General features: G+C 59.3%; 1 protein-coding gene across 13 annotated transcripts in view; it reads left to right on the forward strand.

Moving 5' to 3' along the window:
• The window catches only part of CCM2 (CCM2 scaffold protein), a 42317-nt gene extending 17407 nt beyond the window's left edge, over window positions 1–24910 (forward strand). Inside the window, exons 1-12 of one of the 13 annotated variants that reach the window (XM_047850502.1) lie at window positions 582–734; window positions 1366–1555; window positions 5068–5241; window positions 7650–7805; window positions 15612–15695; window positions 16111–16294; window positions 19871–20007; window positions 21216–21351; window positions 22378–22435; window positions 22578–22716; window positions 23562–23700; window positions 24482–24910. In XM_047850502.1, coding sequence (XP_047706458.1) covers window positions 7731–7805; window positions 15612–15695; window positions 16111–16294; window positions 19871–20007; window positions 21216–21351; window positions 22378–22435; window positions 22578–22716; window positions 23562–23700; window positions 24482–24762 — 1233 coding nt within the window. In that variant the 5' untranslated portion in view covers window positions 582–734; window positions 1366–1555; window positions 5068–5241; window positions 7650–7730 and the 3' untranslated portion in view covers window positions 24763–24910. The other 12 variants (XM_047850506.1, XM_047850505.1, XM_047850496.1 and 9 more) reach the window with 12 other exon arrangements.
• The last annotated feature ends 160 nt before the right edge of the window (window positions 24911–25070 follow it).

Consider the following 25070-nt stretch of genomic DNA (forward strand, 5'->3'; position numbering starts at 1 on the left):
TCACCAGACGCTTAGTTGCTAGCCTTCCCTGTCGGCAGGCTGTTCTGGAATGTTCTGTGCAAGGGCCTTCACCGGCAGCTCATGGGCTTCTGCTTTTCCACATGAGCGGCTTTGACCCCGAAGACGTTGACGGGAACTTGCTCAGAGACACGCTCTTCAGGGTCACAGTGGGGGCCCCAGCTTAGGAGCCCAGGGGGCGGGGAGGCTGAGGGCCAGGAGGCACCCCCCAGCAGTGGAGGGGGGAGCCCCATGGGGCTCTGGGTTTGCTCACTCACTCTTGTTCGCGCTGGTGCAGGACTGCAGTCATGCGGTTCGGTCGAGCTGCGGCCCCAGCTGGAAGCGTGGGGAGGCTGCCCGTGTGCCCTGCTGGACACACTGAGGCGGTGAGGGTGTGGCTCCGCTCCCGTCTGTCTGTGCCCGCGGCTGTTCTCAGGCTTTGCAGGCACTTAGACGTGCTGCCCACCTCTCATGCTGTTGACGGAGCTGAATGGCTTCAGTGGGTTTGCAGAAGGAAGCTGTGGTCTCCATCTTCCTGTTTCTCATATGTGTCTTTCGGGGGGAGGGCTGCCATCTGAGCGTGTTTTCATCACGATCAGGAGTGAGCAGAGGAGGGAGGAGCAAATGGCCAGTGCAAGGAGGAACCAGCGCTCTTCCCAAGTCCCTCCCTAAAGTTCCTCCCCGAAGTCCCTGTTTGGACACACCTGCTGGCCGGTCCGTGTCCCATGGAGAACGAGGTAGGTGTCAGCCCGGTGGGGCTGGAGCCAGCGAGGACGATGGCTTGGGCCTGGGCCGCCCTGGGCCCCCCCACCCCTGCTTTGGGAAGAGGGGAGGAGGGTTCTTGTGGCTTCCGGGTCTGAGAAGTGGTGGCTGGTAGCGGATGGTGAGTGATGAGGAGGGGCCGTCATCATAACTCAAGAGGCAGGAGGCCTCAGGTGTCCTGTGTGCAGGGGACGGTGGTCGGCTGGGACCCAGGATCTGAGCTGGAAAGCGAATCAGGGAAAGGATGAAGAGAAAGCACATGTACATGTGCGGCCAGGATCTTGTGGGTGATGTCCGTGGGTGGCCTGCATGTCTGCAGCCATGGGGACCCAGGCCTGCGGGAGGCCTGAGGGCATGGGCTGTGTCCTAATGGCGGGAACTTAGTACTGAAGATGATTTAGAAAGCTTATCTGTTGGGGTGCCCAGCTGGCTCAGTCGGAAGGGTGGGCAGCTCTTGCTGTCGGGGTTATTAGTTTGAGCCCCACATTGGGGCTGAAAAATAAAATCTTAAAAAAAAAAAAAGATGAGCAGTGTTGCAGCACAGGTGTGAGATGAAGGTGCTGTGTGTGTGTGTCTGGACGCTCACTGCAGGGGGTTTCCACTCAGCCGCGTGCGCCTGGGGCAGATGTGAGTCTATCGGGCAGGAGCCACTGACATGCCCAGCTGGACGGAAGTGTAGCCTCGGGGCCTTCTGCCTGACTCCCACTCTGGCTGCAGTGCCTCCTCCAGTGTCGACCACAGCCCCGCATGGCCCCTACCACCGTGCACAGCTGCCCCAGTGCCGGGCACGAACGAGGTACTCATTACACATTTGCTCAGTGCTGAACTTAAGGATGCCATGGCCTTGCACTTGGGGCGGGTTCTGTATCATTAGGTAAAGGATTAAATACAATATGTCCTTGAGAATGCCTGCACCTGCATGGAGGCGCCCCCGGTTCTCAGCGCGTCCCCTCCCTTCCGGAGCTGCTGGGGACTTTGTGCAGAGCACACTGAGCTCCGAGTTGTGCACACGCGGCCAGGTGATATGTGTTGCCTTAAGATTAACGTAGGTTCCCAGTAGAGACCACTGTCCCCTGGTTCTGTCAGAGATACACAGCAGGCATACATTTTTTATTGTGGATTTAATGCCTGTTCACCTGCTCTGGGCTGACTCCCCTGCCTGACTGCGCCTTCTCGATGTAAGAATTGTGTCATCTACCCATGGGGCCTGCCTGTTGGCCGGTCAGCACAGGCACTGAGTGTTCACCAGCTAGTACTTTATGCTTCCCCAGGCGCTGAGATCCTGTGCAGGGTCCCGTGCAGCAGAGGCTGATGGTGTGGGGCTCAGTAGGGGGACGGTGGCCCCTGGGCAGTAGGAGGTGGCTGTCCTGGTTTCCTCTGCCTGCAGGGGCCAGACAGGTGCTGTTTATCGGCCTGCAGAGGGCCTGCCCTGAGAGCTGGCTGCAGGGGGAGGCCCGGGGTCCCTCGCAGCACAGACCGTGTGTGCAGACTAACTCTATGAGCTGTGTCTCAACCTGAAAGTAACACTGCGGGTCACGTGTGATCAGTGCACCTGGTGATCTGGCCTGGGCTTCGTGGCGAGAAGCTGACCTTGGCAAACCTCTCCTCTCAAAGGTCAGTTCCCAGGTGCCGCAGCTGGTTGTGATCCAGGAGTGTGAGCTCTGTGGGGCTGCCAAGTGGAGGTGGTATGGGGACAGACGTCAGCATCTGTGCAGATTGTAGGTTTCAAGAAGGTTGAGGTTTTTGTGTGCTGCCTCAGTTTTTCCACAGCCCTGGGGCAGTGCACACCTGTCACAGGGCCTGGGAGGTGCTCTGTGTTCAGAAGCCAGTGATCAGGAAGGGCCCTGATGATGAGGGTGAGGGCCAGGGCGGTGGCCACAGTCCAGTGTGGCCCGCCTGGAGTGGGGCTGGTGAGACGTGGTGTTTGCTCTACTAAATTTCCAGGGTCGTTTTCAACTTGAAGTTTACTGTTGGTGTCAGGCCAATTGTGGGTGACTGTTTCCCACCGTTCCCTGTGGGAGTTGCACACAGTGCCCACCTGCTCTGATGCCCCCAGGCTTTCACCCAGAGCACCCCCACTCTCGGCCACTCCCCAAAACTGTGCGGGGCTGGAACCCCCTGTGGTCTGCCCAGACCCCAGGGGCAGGTGGGCTCCTGGGAGATGCTCTGTCTCTTTTCAGTCCGTCATGTGCCTGTGGTGGCCGTGTTCCGGTGACACCAGGCATCTATCTTGTCTCAGCTGAATCACTGGCAGGAGCTGTGCTTGTCCTTACGTAAGACACTTAGTGAGATGGAAGGTTCGAAATATAGATGAGAGTAGAGACAAGTACGTGAAGCTCTGTGTGGACATCATCCAGCTTCCATGGTAGCCCTGTGGGCCTCCTTCCTTATTCTACTCACCCCTGGCAAGAGCGCTGAGGCCTTCCATGGAGGGGGCATGGGGAGTGGGAGGAGAGGGGTGCTCCAGGGCAGGGGGGAGATGCTCCAGGGGAGGAGAAGCTGCTCCAGGGCAGGGGGGAGGTGCTCCAGGGTGGGGGATGAGGTGCTCAGGAGAGGAGGAGTTGCTCCAGGGTGTGGGGGAGGTGCTCCCGGGTGTGGGGGAGGTGCTCCAGGGCGGGGAGGGGGTGTTCCAGGGCAGGGGGGTGGTGCTCCAGGGGAGGGGGTGTTCCAAGGGAGGGGGGAGGTGCTCCAGGGCAGGGGGGAGGTGCTCCAGGGAGGGAGGACGTGCTCCAGGGCAGGGAGCGGGTGCTCCAGGGGAGGGGGAGGTGCTCCAGGGCAGGGGAGAGGAGCTCCAGGGTAGGAGGAGATGCTCCAGGGTAGGAGGAGGTGCTCCAGGGCAGGGAGGGGGTGTTCCAGGGCAGGAAGGAGGTGCTCCAGGGGAGGAGGTGCTCCAAGGGAGGGGGAGGTGCTCCAGGGCATGGAGGGGATGCTCCAAGGGAGGAGGAGGTGCTCCAGGGGAGGGGGAAGTGCTCCAGGGCAGGGGGGAGGTGCTCCAGGGCAGGGAGGGGGTACTTCAGGGCAGGGGGAGGTGCTCCCGGGGAGGAGGAGGTGCTCTGGAGCAGGGAGGGGGTGCTCCGGGGTAGGAGGAGGTGCTCCAGGGCAGGGAGGGAGTGCTCCAGGGCAAGGGGGAGGTGCTCCAGGGAGGGGGTGAGGCTGTATAGCAGAATGTGCTGGTGGGTGCAGGTGTGCTGAGAGGCACCGACGCCTTGCCTGCCTTTGCTGGGGGTTGGTCCTTGCCCCTCTTCACCTTTGCCCGTGAGGCTGACAGGCTGGGGAGGAGCCTCACAGCTTCAGAGGTCATGGTGGTGAGATTTGTGTGGGATTTGTCCTATGGCCCTATCCCGTGCACAGGGGACACAGAAGCAAGAGCTTGTGAGGAATGTTCTGTGGTGTCGGCCTCCAGGTGTTTCCGTGAGTGTGGGTCTAGGCTGGGCCTTGGGTCCCAGCTGCATTCGGGCACCAGGCTGCATAGGCTGGCGAGTTGCCCTCTTGGACTGATGGGACGTTGCTTCCCAGTGAGGCTGTGCGTGGGTTTTCTCTGGTTTGCGTTCCTTCGGGCTGGCTGGACACAGTGACTGTGTGAGCATCTGTGCCCAGGCGTTGAGGGGCTTTCCTGCAGAGTCACATGGAGGGAACCCCAGGCCTGTTCCTGGGGCTGCCAGGTCAGGCTGACTTGTTGGCCGCACCCCCCTTGCTCATGCTCTGTGGGTTGACTTTGGTCGTAGGGTTGGGCTCCAGGGGAGACCCCGATCGGCGTGTGGGTCGCCCCGTGCTGGTCAGTACCCGGGGTCAGCGAGGCCCTGGACGAGGGAAGGGAACGCAGAGTGCACGTGTCGAGAAGAGGAGGGCGGGCATGGAGCTGTTGTGCTGCAGCCTTTGTGAGGCCATGACACCTGCTCGGGGTCCTGGGGTGAAGTGACCTGCTGGTGTCAGGGGGTTGGGTGGCACTACATTCCTGTCTTCTGGGGGGCCCCCTTCCCGTTCTCTTCTTAGCCATGAGGTCACTTGCCTGGACAATGGGCCCTTGTCCTTCTGGGTGTCTGTGAGCGGGTAAGGGACGGGCCTGCGTGCACCTGCGTGTCTGTGATGGATGAGGGATGGCCCCCCTGTGCACCTGCGTGTCTGTGAGCGGGTGAGGGATGGGCCCCCACCCCGGTGTGCACTGGCCCTCGGCCTGTGCATTCCAGGCCCACGAGGATGGCCCCTATGCGTGGGGACCGTGCTTGGTGGCTTCAGCTTGTTAGCCGTGGGGGCAACGCAAAACCTTCAGGAATAACGAACTCCAATCCTTGCCGTTTCTGCCTGCAGCCCGGGATTGTGTCGCCGTTTAAACGAGTATTCCTAAAAGGTGAAAAGAGTAGAGATAAGAAAGCCCATGAGAAGGTGACAGAGAGGCGCCCTCTGCACACTGTGGCTCTGTCCCTGCCTGAGCGCGTGGAGCCTGACAGACTGCTGAGCGACTACATCGAGAAGGAGGTGAAGGTAAGTCCGGCCACAGGACGTGCTGCCCAGCGCTCACACCACGCTGCTCTGCCTGCTGTCCCGCCTCAGTGGCCTGTGGGGACTGTGTCCACGCTCCAGCCTCCTGCCTTCCGGCCCCATTTCCGGCTCTTTCCACCAGAGCAGCCGCCTCCTTTCTCTTGAGGGCGGGCGGTCATGCGTGTTCTGTGTGTCATGGTCACGGCCTGAACCTTGTCAAATCCTGTGCTCGCTGGGTGGACACAAGCCAGAGGGGGGCCGTGGCCTCAAGGTCAGGGAGGTGTGGAGGGGGCTCCTCCAGGACCATGGCCCCCGTGCTCAGAGAGGGAGCACGGTGTGCGGAGGGGATGCATGGTGGTCCAGCCTGACCCCCAGGTCAGAAAGGCCTTGGGCCAACGTGTGTCCCTAGAGGGGGTTCCACTCTGGCCGGGCCGTCAGGTGACCAGGGAGGTGGGCAGTGTCCCCGGCAGACACATGGGACTGGGGAGGCTCAGACGTGGGGACACCTGGCATGGAGGAGGGTTTGGGTGACCCAGAGTGAAGACGGGGAGTCAAGCCGGCCTATGCACAGAGTGGAAGGTGCGTCCCCATGGCCTGCTGTCTGCGTGCTGACCCGGTTACCGCCCCGCCGCCCATGCACGGCTTCTGTCAGGGGCTCTGAGGTTCGTATACATTCGAGGAAAGGTGACCTCAAGATGGAGCCCGAGACAGGCACAAGCAAACGTGGATGTGACAGCAGCCGTGCAGGACACAGTGGGAAAGCGGAATGTTCTGGAAGAGGTAAGAGGAGATACTGCGAACTGTGAGGCGACAGGATCCACTTTTAAATAAAGGGCTGAAGACCAGAGCCTTTGGGACAAAAGGATGTCAGTGTGTGTCTTGTGGACGAAAATCAGGAGAGGTACCAGGAAAGAATAATGGGAAGATGAAGAGATAGGAAGTTTGTCAACAGGAGACGGAAAGGGAGCCAGAGGAGATGAGAGGTCGGTCCAGGAGGCCCATCAGGTGTGGTGGAGGAGAGGTGGCCTCCGGACCGTGAGGTGGGACCCGTGCCAGCCACCAGTGTGACCTCATGGGACACGGGCCCCCGTTGGGAGGGGACACAGTGTGAGGGTGGAGATGTGGGCCCAGAGCCTAGGCTCCAGCCCAGGCAGGAGCCCAGACCCCTGTGAGAATGTGTGGACTGGCCGCGGCAACACCGGGACAAGGGACAGGCTGGTTTTGTGTGGTTGCAGGAAGAACTGGGAAGAGTTGGAGCCACGTGAGGAGGGCAGAGCAGGTGCTGGGGAAGGTGGCCTGCATTAAACCACAGAGTAAGGTTGGGGATTTCTGCCGCATGTCCTTGTCCCTCTTACCATGACGACTGAAGTCCTGGGCGTCATCTGTGCAGTGACAGTAAGAAAGCTCTGCAAGGTTGGCAGAGGGCAGAGTCCCAGGGGCCTGTGGGCCCGACAGGAGGCCCCTGGTATCTCTCTCTCCACCTGAATCCCAGGCTTGGAGCCGAAGAGGCTGGCAACGCAGAGACACCCACGGGTGCGGACACACCCCAACAGAAGCCGCTCCCTCTGGCCTGAAGACCAGGAAGACGATGGTCTAGCAGGACAGACAATATCTAAGAACAAACATGGTGGGAAAGCCTGAGGCCCCAGCTCTGCCCCACCACCGAACAAGGGTGAATGGGGGCCCACGCCCTCCCTGGGAACAGGGACTTTCGCCCCCAATGAACCCGGGGGATACTAGGGTGTCTGGGGGCCCTGGGGGAGCCGGAGCGTCCTTCATTGCCCAGTGGGAAAGAGGAGCGCCCTGGATGGCCGCTGTGGGACCAGAGCACACTCCCAGTGTGGGTGTCGTTAGAGTTCTGGAGGGGGCGCCGAGAAGCTGTTTGGGGCAAAAGACAAACCTAGAGATTTGAGAAGCCTAGCACAGCACGAGTGGTTCACACCCACACGTCATCAGGGAACTTCTGATGAGCAGGGACGGGGAGGACCATGTTGTCCACAGGGAGAACGGAGGACAGCAGCCACGGGGCCCAGGGTCAAGGTGGAAAAGATGGCGGCCAGCAGGTGGACCGCCTCCTTGAGCCCCGGCACATGTAGCAGGAGGACAGGGTGGTTTGAATCGCGCTGTAGCTAGTGACCATGCTCAGCGGCCCATCCAGAACCTTCCATCCAGAAGCCTCCAGGCCCCCGTGCTCTCCCTGGAGTGCTCTCTCCGGCGTTTGGAGAATCGACACCAGTTCCACATGGTGTCTCCCGGGAAGAATGAAGGGGACAACTTCCTTTGTGAGGGGACGAGGGGCTGGCTCAGTTTTCCGAGGGAGCCACAGCCCGAGCCCGCACCTGTATGTACGAAATGTCACTTGGAACGGGCAGGGCCGGCTGACATGAACCTGTCCCTGGGCCACATGCCAGGGCTGACTTGGCTCCCTCGCGGGACGGCGCCTTTCGGGACCACAGAGTCTGCTGCCGTGATGAGGACTGCTGTGTGCTGGCATGTTCCCGGATACTCGAGCCAAGCTAGAGCCTCCGCTTTCCGTCAGCTCCATGCGGGCATCACGAGGCCATAGGGTGAGCTAAGGGGAGCCCCGCGCGTCTATGGGGTCCTGGGGTTCTGCGGTAAGACCGTGATCGTGCTTGGGCATGGGATGTGTTTGCCCAAAGAGCAGCTGCCAGCTGGTGCTGAGCTGGGCTCAGCTCTCACAGAGAGTCTGTCCGGTTCACTCGTGCGGGCCACGGCCATAGCCACGTACCAGGCACCAGTGGTTTTGCAGGAGCTGGGCACAAGGCGGGGTCCGGTATCCTGGAGCCATGTAGGGCCTGGAGGGCAGCACTTCTCTGCTTTTGCGAGTGGCAGCGACCTGTTCTTGCTTTGGTACTGTGGCCAGGGACAGCTGTGGGATGAATTCCAGGGGCTTCCACGCGGCCATTTGTGTGCCAGCAGCTCATGCTTGCCCGCGGCACAGGGGACGTGGGTCTGGACCCTGAGGTCACGCCCTGTGCTCACCTGGGCCTGGCCCCTGCGCGTTGTCCCAGACCTGCCTTTCCAAACCTGTGAAGGGTTTCCCATTCCCCAGGGTGCCCCGGGGTGCCCCGGGGTGTGGCGAGTCTGCCGTACTGTGGGTGCCTTCTCCTGGGACTGCGTCTCCTCTGGCCCCGCTTCTGGTCTGGAAGCGGCTCACGTCCTCTGTGTGGTCCGTGTCTGTGTGCTGTGCATGCGCGCTAGGTGGTGCCCCGGCTTTATATCCCCGGCTGCTCGGTGCCGTCTGACTCTGCTCCCTGAGTCCCGTCGTCCCCTCGCTCCGGGGTGTCTCATGCGGTCACCTGCACCTTCACGGAGCCCCTCGTGGTGCCGCTGCCTCTATTCCAGCGCACCTTCCAAAGCTGGGTGTCCATCTGGCCCTCCCAAGGGGCGGGGATAGCAGCAGCCTGGAGGTCCCTCTTACACAGGGGGCCCTGGCCACCACAGCCACAGTGCAATGTACCCTTTATTGAGTGCAGCCCTCACTCTTGCTGAGCTGCTGACAGCCGGACCAGTGGCGTTTGTGCCGTGGGGAGAGGCCCATAGCCCGTCAGCGTTCAGTCTCCAGACGTGTTCTGTTGAGATCTGACCGAGGCCAGACCCCGGGGAGGGTGAAGGGTTGTGAAACGTGCCCATCCCATTTGAGGCCTGAGTGTCGTTGCCCAGCAAGGGGTGTGTACATGCCTGTGTGTGCATGTGTGTGTGGGGGGGGCGGGGGTTGTCTGTCTTCCGACAAGTGGGGATGGGCCACTTCTGCAGGCCTGGGGCATCAAGAAGACATTTAGGTCCCCACGTGCACCTCCCTGTGTCCCCCTCCCCGTGTGAAAGCCCTGCCCTCCTGCCAGGCCGGCCCCGCCTGCCATGGGGTATTGCCGATCGAGTCCCGCACGGGGTGGACGTTGTCAAGAGGCCAGCCTGGGGTCAGCTGCAAATGGACTTGTATTGTGTCCCGTCAGCAGGGAGTTTTGGAAGCACCTTCTGTGCCTGGAGCGTGAGGTTGCCAGCACACACCGCTGTAGTCCCCGTGAGGGCGGTGGGAAGGCAGTGGGGTCAGCGGTGCCTGACACGGCCTGGCTCTATCATCTTGCCCCTCGTTGGTGCCAGGCCACCGGGCACATGACTGCCAGTCAGACGTCCCCTCGGTCTGTCACGCTTCATCATCTTGGCCCTGCTGTGGGTGGCACCCTGGGCGTGCTGTGGGTATGGGCCAGCTGCTGGGCCTGCAGGGGTGGCCAGGGACCTTACAGGACCTTGGGAAGGGTGTGGTGAGAAGTGGCCAGGCCACCCTGTTTCACCAAGACCCACTCGACCGCGAAGAAGATCTTGAATGAGGACTCACCTAGGAAGGAAGTAGACTTCTCTTTGGAGATCTGCTGGCCTGAGTCTGAAGCTTGGTGGCGCTAAGAGGAAGGGAGGATATGGGCAGCGTTGTCCTTGCCGCCCCCCCCCCCCCCCCCCCCGCGGCTGCAGGGAGGCAGGGCAGTCCCCGCGATATCCCGTACACGCGAAACTGGGACACGTTCACTTCAGCCAAGCACTGAAGCTAGGAGTGCTAGTTAACACCCAGTATCATGTTGATGGTGATTCGAGACATTTCTAGCAAATGAAGTGAGTAAAGTTAACACGGTCATTTTTTATCCTGGTAAAACATACACGACAAAATTTGTCACATTAACCACGTTTGAGTGTGTGTTTTGGTGGCACAAAGGACACTCACGTTTATGTGCAGCCCCTGCCACCGTCTGTGTCCGGAACATTCTCATCTCCCCAAACTGAAGCTCCGTCCCCATGGAACCCCAGCGTCCCGCCCCCCGGCACCCCCCATTCTGCTGTGGGACCTCCGACACGTGGAACCATGCAGTGTGTGTCCCTCCGTGTCTGGCTCGGTCCACCTGGCGCCACGTCCCCCAGTTGTGGCTGTGTTGTTGGAGGTGTCAGAGTCTCTCCTCATGGCTAGGTGCGTGCCGGCATGTATACGCACATTTTACTTATTACCCCTCATCCAGCAGGGCGGTGGGTGGTGTCCGTCTCGTCTGACCGTTGTGAATAGCGCTGCTGTGAACTTGGGGACAAATGTCTGCTCAAGTCTCTGCTGTGGCTCCGTTGTGTTAAAATGCACATAACGAAGTCTCCCACCTCAGCCGTCTGTGAGCACACAGTTCAGAGGATTGAGTACGTCCACGCCGCTCCGCAGCTGCCGCCACCGTCCGGCTCCGTCACTCTGTCCTCTCATAAACCTGAAGCTGTCCCCGCACGACACCTCCCCGCTCCCCTGCCCCAGCCCCAGGGAGCCCCTGTTGTGTCTTCTGTCTCTGTGGTTCTGACCGCTCTGAGTGCCTCATCTAAGTGGCATCACACAGCGTTTGTCTTTTTGTGACTGGCTTATGTCACCTGGTGTAGTGTCCTCACAGTCCACCCTGCACCTTATGGCAGGATTTCCTTCCTTGTTTTGTTTTCTTTTGTTGTTGTTTATTTATTTTTGAGAGAGAGAGAGAGAGAGAGAGAGAGAGAGCGCATGATCAGGGGAGGGGCAGAGAGAGAGGGGGGCAGAGAATCCCAAGCAGGCCCTGCGCTGTCAGCACAAAGTCTGACACGGGGCTCGAACTCACGAAACCCTGAGATGATGACCTGAGCCAAAAACGAGTCGGATGCTAACTGACCGAGCCTCCAGGTGCCCCGGGGTGCACCTTCCTTCTTAGGCTAACTCACTTCCCGTTGCGTGGATAGACCCCGTGTTGCTTCCAGCCTGAAGCTCTGTGGTTCGTGCTACTGTGGACGTGGGTGTGCGTATCTCTTTGAGATCCTGCTCTCCAGTCTTGTGGGTGTAGACCCAGGAGTGGAATACTGTGATTCGATTTTTCATTTCTTGAGGAGCCAACACACAGTTTTCCCCAGCAGCCACACCATTTCCCACCAACAGTGCACAGGGCTCCAGTCCTGCACGTCCTTGCCAGCACAGCATTGTTTTGTTTTGTTTTTAAATTTTTTTTAATGTTTGTTTATTTTTGAGAGACAGAGCACGAGTGGGGGAGGGGCAGAGAGAGGAGGCAGAATCCAAAGCAGGCTCCAGGCTTGGAGCTGTCAGCACAGAGCCCGACGCGGGGCTCGAACTCACAAACCGTGAGATCATGACCTGAGCCGAAGTCGGACCCTTAACTGGCTGAGCTGCCCGGTCTCCCCTAAAACATTTTAGAACGAGTGTGTGTCTCCCTGCAGAGCTGCCCGGCACCCGCGGACAGCTGTTGAAAGCAGCTTTTCTGAAGTTTATTCCGCTCGACTTGCACCTGCTGCTGTGTGCGGTGTGCATTTCCACCAGTTTCCTCCTCGAGGGGAGGTGAGCAGGTGATTGCCTGGCATAGCCCTGGGCAGACCATCCTGAGCCTCCATGTTTATCTTGCTCGTGCTCAGTGACTCCGTGTTTACCTTGCTCGTGCTCGGTGATCTTCAGAGTAACCTACCTGCTCGGTTCCCCAGTCGGAGAGGGCTCTGCATATAAACACAGTTTGATTTTTTCTTTCCCAGTCTGTACCTCCAATTTCCTTTTCTTGTCTCGTTGCCTTAGCTAGGACTTCCAATACAGCGTTGAAAAGCAGTGGTGAGAGGGGACATCCGTGTCTTTTTCCTGATGTAAGTGATGTTCAAGCACGTCACCATTAGTTACGATGATAGCTGTAGGGCTTTTGTTGATGCTCTGTATCAGGTTGAGGAAGTTTCTTTCTGTTCCTCCTTTGATGAGTGTTTTTGTCACGAATGGGTGTTGGATGTTGCCAAAGGTTTTTTCGGTGTCTGTTGATAAGATCATATGATTTTCTGTTTTAGTCTGTTGATGTGTGATGGATTACATTAATTTATTTCTGAATTTGGAATCAGCCTTGCCTACCTTGGATAAATGCCACTTAGTCATTGTGCATAATTATCTTTATGCCTTGTTGGATTCAATTTGCTAATATTTTATTGAGGATTTTTGCATTTATGTTTATGAGAAATACTGATGTGTAGTTTTTCTTTTCTTGTAGGATCTTTGATTTTGATACTAGGGTAATGCCACCTCATAGAATGGGTTAGGAAATGTTTTCTCTGGTTTTATTTTCCGGAAGAGATTATAGAGTGTTGGTATCATTTCTTCCTTCAGCGTGTGCTAGGATTCACTCGTGAACGTGTCTGGGGCTGGTGCTTTCTGTTTTGGAAGGTTTTAAATTGAATCAATTACTGTAATAGATCTATTATGCCTATTCAGATTATCCATTTTTCTTTATGTGAATTTTGATAGTTGGGTCTTGCAAAGAATTTCATTGTGATTTGAGAACATACTGTGTGCGGTTTGTAGTCTTTTAAATTTAAGGTGTATTTGATGGCCCAGAATGTGCTGCCCCTTGGTGAATGTTCACGTGAGCTTAAGAAAAATGTGTGCTCTACAGCTGTCCATTGAAGTCGTCTGTAGATACCAGTTATATCCTGTTGATTGAGGGTGTTGAGTTCACCTGTGTCCTCACTGATTTTCTGCCTGCTGAGTCTTTCCATTTTTTTTTTTTATTTATTATTATTTTTTTTTAATTTTTTTTTAACGTTTTTATTTATTTTTGAGACAGAGAGAGACAGAGCATGAACGGGGGAGGGGCAGAGAGAGAAGGAGACACAGAATCGGAAGCAGGCTCCAGGCTCTGAGCCATCAGCCCAGAGCCCGACGCGGGGCTCGAACTCACGGACTGTGAGATTGTGACCTGAGCCGAAGTCGGATGCTTAACCGACTGAGCCACCCAGGCGCCCCTTTCCATTTTTGATAGAGAGGGGGTTGAAGCCTCTGGTTACAGTTGTAGATTCATTTATTTCTCCTTGCAGTTCTATTAGTTTTTGCCCTGTATATTTTGATGCTCTGTTGTTGGGTATGTATATGTTAAGGATTGCCACATCTTCTTAGAGAACTGTTTTCATTATGTAAGGCCCCACTTAAAAAATTTTTTTTTTTTTAGAGAGAGAGACTGTGTGCGCACAAACCAGGGAGAGGAGTGGTGGGGGGTAGGGGGTGGGCAGGGAGAGGATCTTAAGGCATGGAGCTTGATCCCATGACCCTGGGATCGTGACCTGAGCCAAAATCAAGTGTTGGATGCCCAACCAACTGAGCCACCCAAGGCCCCTTTGTGTTTTACTTTTTTTTTTTTTTTTTTTTTTTTGAGAGAGCACAAGCTGGGGTGGGGCAGAGAGAGAGGGAGAGAGAAGGAGTGAAGCAGACTCTGTGCTGTCAGCACAGAACCTGATGTGGGGCTTGAACCCATGTACTGTGAGATCATGACTCAAGCTGAAGTTGGTCACTTAACTGACTGAGCTACCCAGAAGCCCCCCCAAGGCCCCTCTTAAAATTTTTTTTTTTAATGTTTATTTTTGAGACAGAGAGCAGGGGAGGGGCAGAGAGAGAGGGAGACACAGAATCAGAAGCAGGCTCCAGGCTCCGAGCTGTCAGCACAGAGCCCGACGCAGGGCCTGAACTCACAGACCAGACCGCGAGATCATGACCCTGAGCTGAAGTCGGACACCCAACTGACTGAGCCACCCAGGCACCCCCTAAGGCCCCTCTTTAAAGGGGGTTTCTTGTAGTCAACTTAGAGTTGGGTCTTGAATTAAAATTTTATTTTTAGCAAGCTCTGTGTCCAGTTGGGGCTTGAACTCACGACCCCAAGATCAAGAGTTACATGCTCTACCAACGGAGCCAGCCAGGCATTCCTGGGTCTTGAATTTTGTATTGAGTCTGACAGTCTTTGTCTTTTAATCGGTATATGCAAACTGCCACATTTAAAGTGATGATTCAGACACTTGGATTCGTGTCTATCATATTTGTAGCTGTGTATATTCACTGCCCTTGTTCTTTGCTTCTTTTCTCTGTTTTGGTTTTTGGCCTTCTTTTTCTGCCTTCTCTGATTTTATTTGAACTCTCTGAATACATTCTTTTAACGTCTCTTGCCAGGTAACCATTACATCCCTCCAATTTTGTTTGTTGGAGACAGGTTTTTTTTTTCCCCTTTGCTTCAAGGGACAGGCTCAGTGGATACAGAGTTGCAGGTTGATGGTATTCTTTCCACACCTGAGTGTTTCATTCCTCTCTTGTGGGCCTGGTGTCTGGAGAAGTCTGATGTCCTTCCTCGGCCTGTTCCTCGGTAGGGATGTACTGTTCTCCCATGGCTTACTTTAAGTTCTTCTCTTTGTCCTTGATTTTTTATGGGGTGAATATGAAATGCCGAGGTGTAGGGTTTTTCCTTTTTCTCGCTCCTCTCTTCTCCTTCTACGTCCTGCTTGGTGTTCCCTGAGCTTTCCGAGTCCGTGGTTTGGTGTGGGGATCGTTCCGGCATCAGATATTTCTTCTTCTTTCTCTTCTTCTCCTGGTGGTCCCGCGACATGTATGGTGCACCTCTTGTCATTTTTGTACCGTTTTTTGATATCCTGTCCCATCTTCTTCATGCTTCGGCCTCTTTTTCTGCGTTCTGGCTGACACGCCTCCATGCTCACCGATTCTTCCCGTGGCCGTGTCCAGCCTGCTGACGCATCTGTCAAAGGCGCTCTTTGGTCCTCATCTCTGTTGTGGTGTTTTTGATCGTCCGTGTTTCCCATTGATGTATATTTGGAATTTCTGTGTCTCTGCTTCACATCACCCATGATGAGCGATGTCCACTTTTTCTGTCGGAGCCCTTAGCGTACCAGGCACGCTGCTTTGAGCTCTGGGTCTGGCGGTTCCTGAGAACAGCCCTGGTGCGTCTGCATCTGGCTCTGATGCTTGCCCTGTCTGTTCAAACAGTGTTTCTGCCTCTCAGCGTGCCCTGTGACTTTTTGTTGGAAGCTGGACAGGATGTATCAGGTAGAAGGAACGGAGGTAGACACGCCATGCGTGTGAGGTTGCGTGTTGATCTGGCTGGAGGTCGACGTGTGGGGGCGGGGTGCACTCTCATCCCGTGGCTGGTCTGCCTGCACCCTCCCCCAAGCCTGTGCCCCTGTGCTGCCACAGCCACACATGCCTCTCACTTTGCTTCCTCTTCCGGAGAGAAGGCTGGGGGCCGGAGTTGGGGGTTCCCGTCCCTGGTGGCTCCGGTGCTAGGAAGCGAGTTCTCCTTGTGGGAAGGCCCTTGTCATGGAGAACAGAACGCTCTGCTCAGAGTTCTGAGGCGGGGAGTGTGGGAGCGTCTCCTCCGCCAACAGGGTTTCCCCAGGAGCTCAGACTATGCTTCCTCGGGGGGCCTCCGCTCTGAGCCGGGCCAGCAGGCCTGGTGGCGGAAGGCGGAGGCCGGGCTGTGCCCTCTGCATACCCACGCCGGCTGATCTTCCCTTCCTTTCCCTTCCTCACAGCGGCTTCTCTCCTCGCTTTCTCTCAGTACTTAGGTCAGTTAACGTCCATACCAGGATACCTGAATCCCTCCAGTAGGACCGAAATCCTGCATTTCATAGACAATGCAAAGGTAACCCCATCCCCCTGACCCTGACCTCTGACCCTCCCTCTGCTCCAGCTCCTAGCTCTGGCCTCTGACCCTCATACTGTGACACTAGCTCTTGGTCCTCTGACACTGGGCCTCCGTGGCCGTGAGCGATGGTCCTGTCCCGTCATGTTATGGGTGCGCTTGGCTCTTGGCCATAAAGACTGTTTCTGTCCAAACATGAACTTTATTCTTCCTTGTGGCCTGGGGCTGTTTCTGGAAATCACGTTTCCAAGATAGGTAAAGCACACGCTGTAGTCTGAACCCAGGCAGCTCCAGAAGCCACAGAGCTCCTGGAGCAAGCGTGGCTATGCCGTAGGGCGAGTCCCGGCCTCTACACGCTGTGGGGCTCCCGGGGCCATGGCCGGGCCTGCGCTTCTGATGCTGTGGTACCTTCCAGAGAGCCCACCAGCTCCCCGGACACCTGACCCAGGAGCACGACGCTGTGATCAGCCTGTCTGCCTACAATGTCAAGCTGGCCTGGCGGGACGGGGAAGACACCATCCTCAGGGTCCCCATCCATGACATCGCCGCCGTGTCCTACGTGCGGGACGACGCCTCGCACCTGGTGGTCCTGAAGACAGGTATGGACCTGGGAGGTGGGGCCAAGGGGTCCTTGTCAGGCGCAGCCCGCGGCCTGGTCCTTGGTAGTGAGTCTGGGAATCCGATGGAGCCCTGGAGACAGTGCCTCCAGCGTCGGGTCGCTGCTCCGGCCCGGCCTGCTAGCTCTGAGGTCAGCCTTGGCCGGAGGTCAGTGACCTGAGAGGCCAGGAGAAAGAGGTGCTGAGCCGGCCCCTCTCCCTGGGGGTCCGTGGGCCTGCCCCTGTGCCTGGTGCTGCCCCCTCTGGGACGCTGGAGTGTCCTCTAGGTGTGCAGGCGTGGTACAGCCACGAAGTGCGCCTTAGCTCAGCCCTCCAAATATCTGGGCTCTGACTTTGGCCATGGCTTCTCAAAGCTGGGTGCAGAGGTGAGACCGCACCGTCATGGAGCTCCTGGTCCTTGAGACGTTCTGCGCGTGTCCTTGTAGGAGTCAGGAGGGCCCTAAGACCCGCCCCCAGGGGGTGGGCCCCCCACCCCCTGCACCTAGCCCACCCCTCTATTGGGGATGGGCACCCAGTGTCGCCTGCTGGGCTCTCCCCATGGGCCGCCCACCAGGGGCCGCAGCCTCTGCCTGGTACCCAGTCCCTGAGACATGAGGAAAAAGTCACGGTCTTGCTTGAGCTGTGCCCCTCGGGGAAATCTGAGGTTGGCGCCGCGGTACCAATGTCCTGGGCTCCTTTGGGTGCTCTGGGGGCCGGTGGGGTCCTGAAGCCATTCATTTCCAGGGGGCCTGGGGGCAGGGCCTGCGGGGGGCCAGGTGGTTCACCCAGAGCACACTTTAGGCAGTGCGGGCAGAACGTTGTTTTTCTGCCCGAGGTTGGCGGTTCGTGGGGCATCTGAGAGATTTTCTTAAGAGACCGGATCCTGGTGAGGCTTCTCACACATGCCCCTGAGCGTAGGCGGCTCTCGAGGACAGTCAGGAGGTTACCGCCATGAATCCAGGAGGCCTACTGTGGGGCCACCACACGGTACCTGTAGCGGCTTGTGGGGGCTGCCCTGGGAGTGACAGACAGGCCCTCTGCTTGTGCGGCTGTGGCTTAGCACTCCTGCACACACTGCACATCACACACGTTCCCACCACACATTCACACCACACACTCCTGCACACGTTCACACCACACACATTCACACCATGCACATCCACACCACAGACATTCCCGCAGATACCACACACGTTCACACCACACATACCATGTTCACGTCACACACCTTCACACCAGACATGTTTACACCACACACTCACACACTACATATACTCGCACACACCAGACACGTTCATACGACACACACACACCAAACATATCACAGACACCTTACAGGTTCACACCACACACCCCACACATCAGGCACATTCATATTCACACCCCTGATCTGACACACTGTGCATCGAGGTCCCCTCTGTCATCTGCTTATTCTTGCCTTAGCTGAGCGTCTGATGTTTAATGATGGGCATTATTTCAGGTTGAATGATGCAAAACTTACCATACGTAACCATTTTAATTTATAAAAATGGCGGTTTGGTGTGGCTCAAACTAGTAGAAAGTGTGCGCCCCGGATCATCTCATGCACTCTCCACATAAGCTGTGAGGAAGGTCCCGTTCTCCCGCTTCACAGATGAACCACCAGAGCACAGAGGTTGAGGGACTGGCGGAGGGCCAGGGGGGAGATGGGGGGGCTGGCTGGCCTAGGAAATGGCGCTGGAAGTGCTACCGCCACTGTTGCCCGGTGCCGCTGTGGCCACCCATTTCCCTGCCTGGGGACAGACAGTCCCGCAGGAGCCCTGAGGTCTGCGGCATCCTGAGGGACAACAAGCGGTGGGAAGACCGGCCTCTGAGCAGCGCCTGCCAGTGTTGAGCCTGCTGGGTGGGCAGCCGGGCCCCCCTGGTTTCTTGTGTTGCGGGACATTCATCTGCGTTCATCATTAGAGCCAATTGCTAGGAAATGGGGAATGGATTTTTCTAAAGGGAGAGAGCGAACTCCATAGGAGACACTTGGCAAAGTGAGACGAAAACTTGAGAGCTTTCGAGTTGAAGGAAGAGAATGAGTCCGTGTGTCCCGGGCATCTTCGTCACTTTAGCGGCTGGCCCTGCAGCGAAGGCCCAAAACTGTGAGCCTGCACGTCCGCGAGGCTCCTGTGTGCGCCAGGCGTGCTGTGTATGAGGTCCTGAGCAGAGCGGCCCTCAGCACGCTGGCACGGGCAGCTGACATTTGTTAAGTGCCTACCGCGTGTAGTGCCCCTGGATGCCTCTTTGGGTCCAGGGTTCGCAGGTGCTGGGAGGGGTGCGTGGGGGTCACGTCTGGCTGTGGGGGCTTCCACGCGTGGCAGGCCCGGCTCGGAGGGCGGGGGCCAGACGTCCAGGCTCACTGGGCTGGAGCGGACTGCGCAGTCTCATGGAGGGGTTTCCGTGGATGTGTGAGGGCGGGTGGGGATCTGAGGCAGCAGCTGCGGGACGGCTGGTGGGGATGCTGGTGGCGGCCGGATGTGGGCTTGTCGGAGACCGCACATGCGCACTGGACCTGACTGTGGGGCCGCACACCCTATGTCCCTGGGAACGGCCATGGAGCTACTTAGACTGTCCTCGTAGTCACAGCAGTGACAGCAAGCAAGGGAAATAGGTGTCCTTTGTGTCCCAGATGTGGTGCTGGCGTGTCACCAGTTCAACCATCGTTAAGACATCACGTGTTCTTCTCCGTACTTCCCGAGACCCTGTGTGTTGTTCACACTCCGTGCGCACCACAGGGTGGACTTGTCACATTGGACATGTGCAGTGCCTGGTGCCGACGTGGGGCTGTGCAGCCCTGGGGTCTCACTGCGGCGTTTGTGGGTCTTGGCCCCGCATGGGGTGCTGCCCGCCCTACTGGGCCCTGGTCTCTGTGGGCACAGGTGTCCCGACTGTGGCTCCTGCCTGGTTCCCGTGTCAGGCCACGTGTGAGTCTTGGGTGTCCTCTGTGGTGAGGTGGGCTTGCCCCCAGACACCCCAGCATCAGGGAGGCTCCACCTCCCATTCCTGCTCCTGGGCCGCCCAACAGGGGCCTCCCCACTGCGTCTGCTCCAGGGCACCTTTGGGGAGGTGCTGTGTGGGGTGTTAGAAATGTGGGTGGGAGCGTGTGCGGGCCGGGCCCCCTCCTGGCCTCTGCTCCTCTCATGCCCTTGGGCCCGGCCCTTCCGGCCCCCGTGCCTCAGTTTCCCTGTCTCCTGTCGGAATTGTGTTCATGCCCATGGTTCAGTGATGCTGTGAATGGAACCCCGGGAATACCTTCTTCTGTGTGGATCCAAAGCAGCCGAATATCGGCAATTTCGTGTCTCAGCCTAAGGTGCTTGCGTCATCGGTAGTGGGGATGCCAGGAGGTCCTGCAGGGTGCTGATTCTCAGTGAGCAGCGGCCGAGCAACGGCCCAGGGTGAAGGCGCGTCTCACCTGTTCCCCGCTTTGTTTAGAGGGGGTGAGGGAGGGGCATACCCGGGGCAGGCCTGTCCCTCACCTGAGCCAGGTAGGGGCTGCCCAGAGCCTGCTCTTGAGCTTCCACACCTGCCCTAACCTGCTGCAACGTTGCTTCCCAGCCCAGGACCCTGGCATCTCCCCCAGCCAGAGTCTGTGTGCAGAAAGTTCCAGAGGCCTCACCGCAGTCTCCCTGTCAGAGAGTGGAGTGGGGCCTGTGGAGGCGTGCTGCCTGGTCATCCTGGCGACCGAGAGCAAGGTGGGTAGAGGATGGGCCCTGGCACTCAGACCCGTCCCCACCAGGTCCCTAAGCCTCCTAGAGCTGGCCCAGGCCCCGCCCACAACCCAGGCCCCGCCCCAACCCCCAACCCAGACTCTGACCCTTCCCACACCCCAACCAGGCTCCTCCCAGATGTCCCCCACCCAGGCCCTGCCCACACCCTGACCCAGGCTTCTCCTACACTCCTCCGACCCAGGGGGCTCCTCACACACCCTGAGCAGGCTCTGCCCACACCCTGACCTAGACTCTTAACCACGCTGCAACCTAGGGTCCGCCCACACCCTGATCCAGATTCCGCTCATACCCCTGTCTAGACCCCGCCCACACCCTGACCCAGGCTCCTCCCACGTGCCGGCCCAGGCCCCTCCCACAACCTGCCCAGGTCCTACCTACATCCATGACCCAGGCCCCTCCCACATCCCAATCCAGGCTTCTCCCACATGCCGGCCCACGCCCTTCCCACAACCTGCCCTGGTCCCTCCCACAACCTGCCTACATCCATGACCCAGGCCCCTCCCACATCCCAATCCAGGCTCCTCCCACATGCTGGCGCACTGCCCTGCTTAGGCTCCTGCCAGCTACACTGAGTCTGGTGCCTTCAGGCTGTGCTGCTTTTTTATTTCAGGGGCCTCACCCCTTTTTCTCTAAGACCGATGGGGGCAGTAGTCTCCCATACCCCAAGCTGTGCCCTGAGAGGGGCGAGTGCGGGCTTGGGGCCCCCCAGCTGCCTCAGGGCTGGCAGCCTAGGAGAGCTCTTTAGTAGTCATCAGTTTAGTTTATGTCTGTAAGACTAGTGGGGACCGCGGTGCCGCGGGAGCCTCTGATCAGTGCCCTTCCTCAGCTCTGCCCGCCTTCCAGCCAGGCAGCTCTCAGGGGGCTGTGTCCCTGGCCTGTCCCCACTGCAGGTCCCTCTAGACACCACCCCGTGACCGGAGGCAGAACTGCCCCCGATGGGACCCACATGCCTGTGAAGCTGTGTGCTCTCCCCGAGCTCCGGGCAGCAGAGGGGACCTGGGCAGCCCCGGGCAGCAGATGGGGGCTGGCGGCTGACGCACCTGGCCCCTCGGGTCCAGAGAGCCTTCTGGACGTGGGCTGGTCCCCTTGGGGACCCGCTGAGAGGTGGGGGGCCCAGGGCCCGAGAAGCAGGTGCCTGGCAAGCCGCCCAGGAGGGTCCAGCTTTGTTGCAGGTCGCTGCTGAGGAGCTGTGCTCCCTGCTCGGGCAGGTCTTCCAGATTGTGTACACAGAGTCTACCATCGACTTTCTGGACCGAGCCATATTTGACGGGGCCTCGACACCCACCCACCACCTGTCTCTCCACAGCGGTACGTGGGCCTAGGTGAACAGCCATGCCGTCGGTCGTTGATCCGTGGCCTGACAAGGCAGCCAGGGCCCCCGCCTTGGCTAGCCTGGTGGCATCCTGCATGACTGGGGGCCAGGGAACGCTCTCTCAGCCAGTTGCTTCACTGACCTCTGAACAGAGGGCCAGGAGGGGCTCGGAGCACAGGGGGCTGGAGGGTGGGTATGGGGCAGGACCCCCAGGCCTTGCTGCTCTCGGGGTGAGGGCTTCTTCCAAGACCAAGGCTGCCTGGGTGGTGGGCACTTGGAAGCCACCACGTCCTCTGGTATCTGTGGAGCATTTTCAGGTGCGCTAGAACACGGGACGGGCTTCACCTGCACACGGCTGGCTCACTATATCTGTGTTTTGCACACCAAGGGTGTCCATTGGTTCCCACTGCCAGGGATGCCCCTTGCTTGTCCCACCCGCCCCTCTCAGAGCTCACCAGCTGCACACAATGGTGTCCGTGTTCCTCATGATCTGCATCACACGGACCTGAGGTCATCTGTCCAGTGTTTCCCGAGGAGCTGCTGTGCACCAGGCTCTGCCGGTGTGAGGGTCTTAGGCCCCCGGGGGCCGCCTCTGTCCTCGGCGAGTAGCTGTCCCCACATGGAGCTCCCTGGGTCCAGGCTGAGGGTCAGACCCACCTCTGATTGTGGCTTCTGCACCCCTCCCCCCCCCCCCCCCCCCGCCACCGCGGCCGTGAGATGTGGGGCAGGTCATCCGACCTCTGGGATTCAATTCCTCATCCAAAGGGGGCAACACAGCCTCGAGGACACTGCTGGCGCCCCCAAGTTGTGTTTCCCTTATCCTTGGCCACTGGGGAGCACTCTTCAGGCGCCCGCTTGGTGCGTCCTCTGAGGCCAGAGCCTTGCGCTCAGGCCCAGACCTGCAGCAGGTGGTGTGGCTCAGGACCCCCCAGGAGGGGCCCGCGTCTTCTGCCAGGTGCTGGGCCGCCGGTCTCCGTGCCCCCTCCCCATGTAACCGGCAGCCTCTTCCGCACTCCCTGCAGATGACTCTTCCACCAAGGTGGATGTGAAGGAGCCGTATGAGACGGAAGTCAGCACGTTGTGAGTACCCCGCCCACTGCCCCTCGCTCCTATCAGCTGCCCGGATTGCCATGCTGGGCGCCCCCTGGCCGTCATTGGACCCCCGTGGGGCGCGGCAGGGCAGAGGCAGGGAGCCACATGCCCATGGCCCCTGTCCTTGCAGCTCCTTCCCCGAGTGCGCGCACGCAGGCGGCGTGTCGCCCTTGTCCTTCTGTATGCAGACGGCGCCCCACTCCAAGACGGTCAGTGAGAGCGAGCTGAGCGCCACTGCCACCGAGCTGCTGCAGGACTACATGCTCACGGTGCGCCTAAGGGAGCGGGGGGGGATGCGGGGAGCAGGGACAGGGGACCCTGCTGGTGACCTCGTGTGCTTCTCTGTGTGCCCGCACCCTTAGGGTGCGCTCATGGTCAGAGGAGGGCTGCCGGGTGGGCTCCTCGTGGGTGTCAGTCAGCGTTCCCCTCCCTGTAGGAGGACGGCAGCTGCGGGGCAGGGGGGAGGATCAGCAGCTGCGGGGGCGGGGGGGGAGGACAGTGGCTGCGGGGGTGGACATTGGCTGCAGGGGGGGTGAAGGAGAGCAGCTGCAGAGGGGGAGAACCACGGCTGTGTGTGTGGGGGGGGACAGAGGCTGCAGGGGGGAGGACCATGACTGTGGGGGAGGATAGTGGCTGCAGGGAGGAGGACCGCAGCTGAGTGTGGGAGGACAGAGGCTGCAGGGGGGAGGAATGCGGTCATGTGTGTGTGGGACGACCACAGCTATGTGTGGGGTAGGACCGCGGCTGTGTGGAGGAAGTCAGCCGTGTGTGTGGGGAGGATTGTGGGTGTGGGAGGGAGGATCACGGCTGTAGGGGGGAGGACTGCAGCTATGTGTGAGAGAGGACAGTGGCTGCTGTGGGGAGGAGCACAGCCGAGTGTGGGGTGACAGCGGCTACAGGGGAAGGACCGTGGCCGTGTGCTGGGGAGGATCGTGGCTGCGTGGGGGAGGATCGCGGCTGTGTGTGTGGATCACAGCCGTGTGTGTGGGAGGATGGCGACTGCAGGGGGGAGGACCATGGCCTTGTGTGTGGGAGGATCGCGGCCGAGTGTGGAGGGAAAGGGGCTGCGGGGTTTGTGGCGGTGCCGCTCATCCCCGCCCCCCTCCCCCGGCAGCTGCGCACCAAGCTGTCCTCGCAGGAGATCCAGCAGTTCGCGGCACTGCTGCACGAGTACCGGGATGGGGCCTCAGTGCATGAGTTCTGCATCAATCTGCGTCAGCTGTATGGGGACAGCCGCAAGTTCCTATTGCTGGGTGAGTCCCGCAGGGGTGCGGCTGGAGTGTGGGAGGCTCCATTGAGGATGGGCTCAGGGTGGGTCGGCCCGGAGGGCTCTTTCCGTTGACTGGCAGGACCTGCCCACGGGAGCCAGACTGAGGAAGCCGGGACTGTGTGCGCGGTCAGAGCAACTGCTGGGGGTGGGGGGGCTTCCTCCAAGAAGGTGGCACTTGAGTGGGTTTTGGCGGGTGACTAGGAGTTCGCTGGGCGGAGAAGCGAAGGCACCACTTCCAGGTAGAGGGACCTGCCTTTGTTGAGACGCTGGCCCTGAGCTCAGGCGGTGGGTGGGTGACATGTGGCCCTACACGCCTACTATGCACACCCTGTGGGATGATGGCCTCAGCTGTGTCTTCTGAACCCTGAGCCTGGAGAAGGCAGCCGGTGATGTGGGCTCTGCCCCCCACTGTCCAGGGAGGGTGCACTTGTTCAGGCTGCCACCTGGCACATCCAGCCCGAGCTCTTGCCGACCCCCAGCCTCCCCGCCGGGGTCAGTTACCCGCACCCCTCGCCCCCCCGCCCCCATGTTCCTTTGTGTCTGGTCCTCGCACAGAGGAGTGGGTGGTGCCAGGGGAGGCCCGCCCACCCTCTCTCTTCTGCACTCAGAGGCCTGTGAGCAGCCGCAGCCAGAACCAGGCAGGGATGGGAAGCCAGCCACCTGCTGCAGAGCCAGGACCTGCCGGCGCTCCCCCTGCGTCTGTTGGGCCGGGGGGGCGGGGCTGGACGCGGGGCAGGAGCCTCAGGTGAACCCTGTGTCCACAGGTTTGCGGCCCTTTATCCCGGAGAAGGACAGCCAGCACTTCGAGAACTTTCTCGAGACCATCGGGGTGAAGGATGGCCGGGGCATCATCACCGACAGCTTTGGCAGGTACCGGCGGGCGCTGAGCTCCACCTCCACCTGCACCTGCCCTGGGAACAGGGCCACGGGCAGCTCGGACGACCAGTCTGCGCCCTCGGAAGGGGACGAGTGGGACCGCATGATTTCGGACATCAGCAACGACATCGAGGCTCTGGGCTGCAGCATGGACCGGGACTCGGCCTGACCCTCTACTGTGAAGGACGCGCCCTGGGGCGCCGGTGCACGGGCCTGTCCCTGGAGGGATCCTGGGGGTCCCTTCGGTTTTGCACACGACGTTCCTGTCGAAACCCTCAGAGACCTTCAAAGAAGTTTACTGCGATGTGAACGATTCATCCGTGGTCTTGGTGTGCTTGTGATCTGGTGGGTGGGGGGCTGGGGGCCTGGGGTGGCCGCCCTTTGGCTCTTGGGGCAGCAGGTGCTGGTGTGACCCCTCACCTGAGTCCCTGGTTCCTTGGTCTCCCTGCTGTCACAGGTGGTCCCACCCCAAACCTG

Source organism: Prionailurus viverrinus, chromosome A2 (genome assembly GCF_022837055.1).
Source record: "Prionailurus viverrinus isolate Anna chromosome A2, UM_Priviv_1.0, whole genome shotgun sequence".
Taxonomy (NCBI): domain Eukaryota; kingdom Metazoa; phylum Chordata; class Mammalia; order Carnivora; family Felidae; genus Prionailurus; species Prionailurus viverrinus.